The sequence below is a fragment of the Daphnia magna genome, unplaced genomic scaffold (genome assembly GCF_020631705.1).
Source record: "Daphnia magna isolate NIES unplaced genomic scaffold, ASM2063170v1.1 Dm_contigs282, whole genome shotgun sequence".
Classification (NCBI taxonomy): Eukaryota; Metazoa; Arthropoda; class Branchiopoda; order Diplostraca; family Daphniidae; genus Daphnia; species Daphnia magna.
This window is the reverse complement of record NW_025533219.1, coordinates 49,980-52,351: the sequence shown is the minus strand read 5'-3', so window position 1 is coordinate 52,351 and position 2,372 is coordinate 49,980. Positions and strand designations below refer to the sequence as shown.

Genomic DNA, 2,372 nt, shown 5'->3' with positions numbered 1-2,372 from the left:
CTTGATAACGGACGGTCAGGGAAATTTCCCCTACTACGTTATCGACTGGTGAACCATCTAAAAATCGATAGTTGGAAGGTGGGCGTATCGGGAACGCCGTCCGGTCGGTTAACGTTTCTTCACTTATGGCACTGTGTTTTGCGCCGGAATCCACCATCGCTCTGAGCCCCCCAATACGAAACACATCTGCTTGGATAAACGGGCTGCTTACTGACGTGGTGGTTGTGGGGACAAAAACATTCATTGTCGATCCTGCCCCGAGGGACCGACTGACCCGTTTCCCGACCCTTCTTGTCTGGGCCAACGCGGGTTGTGCTGAGGACAGTCACGAGAAATATGCCCGTAGCCTTGGCAATTATAGCACAGTACTTCGTTCCTCGAGCCTGGGGGGCGACGTTCAAAAGTTACGTGTTTAGCCGCTTGTCTGTCAGGGCCAGGTGATGGAGGACGATTCACCATTCGAGTCAGAAGGGCCACTTGGTTGGTTAGAGACTCGATTGCCCGCGCCATGGACTCGGAAGCTGCTGCGGTCTCATTTTTTTCTCTATCGTGGAATCCCGTTGAAGGTGAAATAGTTTCCGGCGAAACGGCTACCGCCTCGCTAATGTTTTCCAGGCGACGAATTCCGACCAAAAAAGCGTTTACACTGGCCGGTGGATTTCCCATCATTACTGACACGTGTGCCGGATGATATAGGCCACGGATTAAATAAGGTATTAGCTCGACGTCGTTGAGTGGAGTGGACCGGCGCCGACAAATTTTTATTTTCTCTAGAACGTATGTGGAGCCCGGTTCGTTTGGTAGTTGTCGCCGTGCCTCCACCATTGCCTGCCATTGGCCCTCGGTAAGGCGGACCTCAAAGGATCCTCGTAACGCCAGTAGCCAGTCGTCCCAGTCCAAGATGTTGACGCCTATCTCTTCTTGCCAGGTTAGGGCTTTCCCAAAAAGAGAGCTAATGGCCGCCCGTCGTTTGTCGTCGTCTCCCCAGTTTTCCGCTAGGGCCTTCCGATTTACGAGTTGTAGCCAATCGTTCACGGATTCTCCGTTCGACCCAGAATACCTCACATCAGGATCCAACACCACTCGAACAGGTGCAGGGGCGGCATTCGCCGCTGGGACAGCCGGTGGTGGAGGCGCTGGAGCAGGGGCTGCTAAGAGCCGTGCTGCTAGGGCTGTCAGGACATCTTGTTGTTGTTGCTGCTGCTGCTGTTGACGTTGTTGGTTGGTAGCAAGCGCAGCTAGGGCGGCATTGAAGGCATCAAGGTCCATTGTAGCTCCTTGGGGGTCTTGAAATCGGTCAATACCTTGATTATTGCACGAGTCTTGGCTACAATTACACTGTTCCCGGCAAAGACGTCCGGCTTGAACACAGACGCAATTTAAGCACCTGCCAGATGAACACCGACAACCACGACTCATCCGGTGTCAATTTCGTACAACGGAAAGGCGGACCAACCGGCCTAGGCCTAGGACCAGACTTTCACAGCGTAGGAAAAAGAACACGTGTATCAGTCGAGCAGAATATCGCACACTTGGTCGATCGGTTCAATGGCTACCTGTAAGACGAACTCGTCTTCGTCAACTTCAAGGCTTTGGTCCCGGTGAGCTTTGTTTTCAGCACGTGGTTTGCGGTCTTCGACTTTACGCTCTCTTCTTTCTGTGGCCAGGACGCTTTGGGCCCTCTGTCTTGCTTCTTCGTGCACTGCGGCCTGAACAGCCCTACTTAATTTGCTATTTCGCCGGCGTGGCAGTTTCGCGGCGTTGGGACGAGCTTAGTCGTCCTCCGTATATTCAGAAATGCCGAGGAAGAAGGCTGGATGCGCTTTTGGGAAAACTGATTCGGACGGATAAAAAAAAAAAAGGTTTGCTGTCACGAACCCAATATGGCTTCCGCGTATCCTAGTACGAGAGGGGGGGGGATGGAGCCTTTGCGACTAGTCTGATTCACACTCTACTCCCCTGAATTGCAAAAATGAGACGACGTAACTGGTTGGGCGTATACTGGTTGCTGTTCTTCGAATCTCGCCGCTGCCACCAAATGTTACGAAACGTTTTTAAAGACCGAGACAATAGATGAAGAACACGTTTATTTTCTTTCTCGACACACGTTACGTGAGACTCTTCTCTCGCGTTACGTATCCCGGACTGACTTCTGTCGCCCCTTGTCCCGCCCGTCTCTCCTTCGGGCGTTTAGGGGGTTTCCCTAGAGGGTGGCGCGGTTGCCTATTCTTACGAATGGATCTGTGTGCCATTATATAACACTGCCAAAACTTTTATCTCTTTCTGGAGCTGCTCTGCTGTTTCTGATACTTGCTTTATCTGGTTTTCCGCACTGCTGAGTTTCTGGATCAGTCTGGTCTTCTCACCTTCAA

The 2,372-nt window shown here is 52.0% G+C and overlaps 1 protein-coding gene across 1 annotated transcript; it reads right to left on the bottom strand.

The window, feature by feature from the left end:
• Positions 1–231: 231 nt before the first annotated feature.
• Positions 232–1,494, bottom strand: LOC116935882. The gene has a single exon (XM_032943095.2). It carries the CDS (start codon positions 1,417–1,419, stop codon positions 241–243), a length of 1,179 nt encoding a protein of 392 aa, XP_032798986.2. The 5' UTR covers positions 1,420–1,494; the 3' UTR covers positions 232–240.
• Positions 1,495–2,372: the final 878 nt, after the last annotated feature.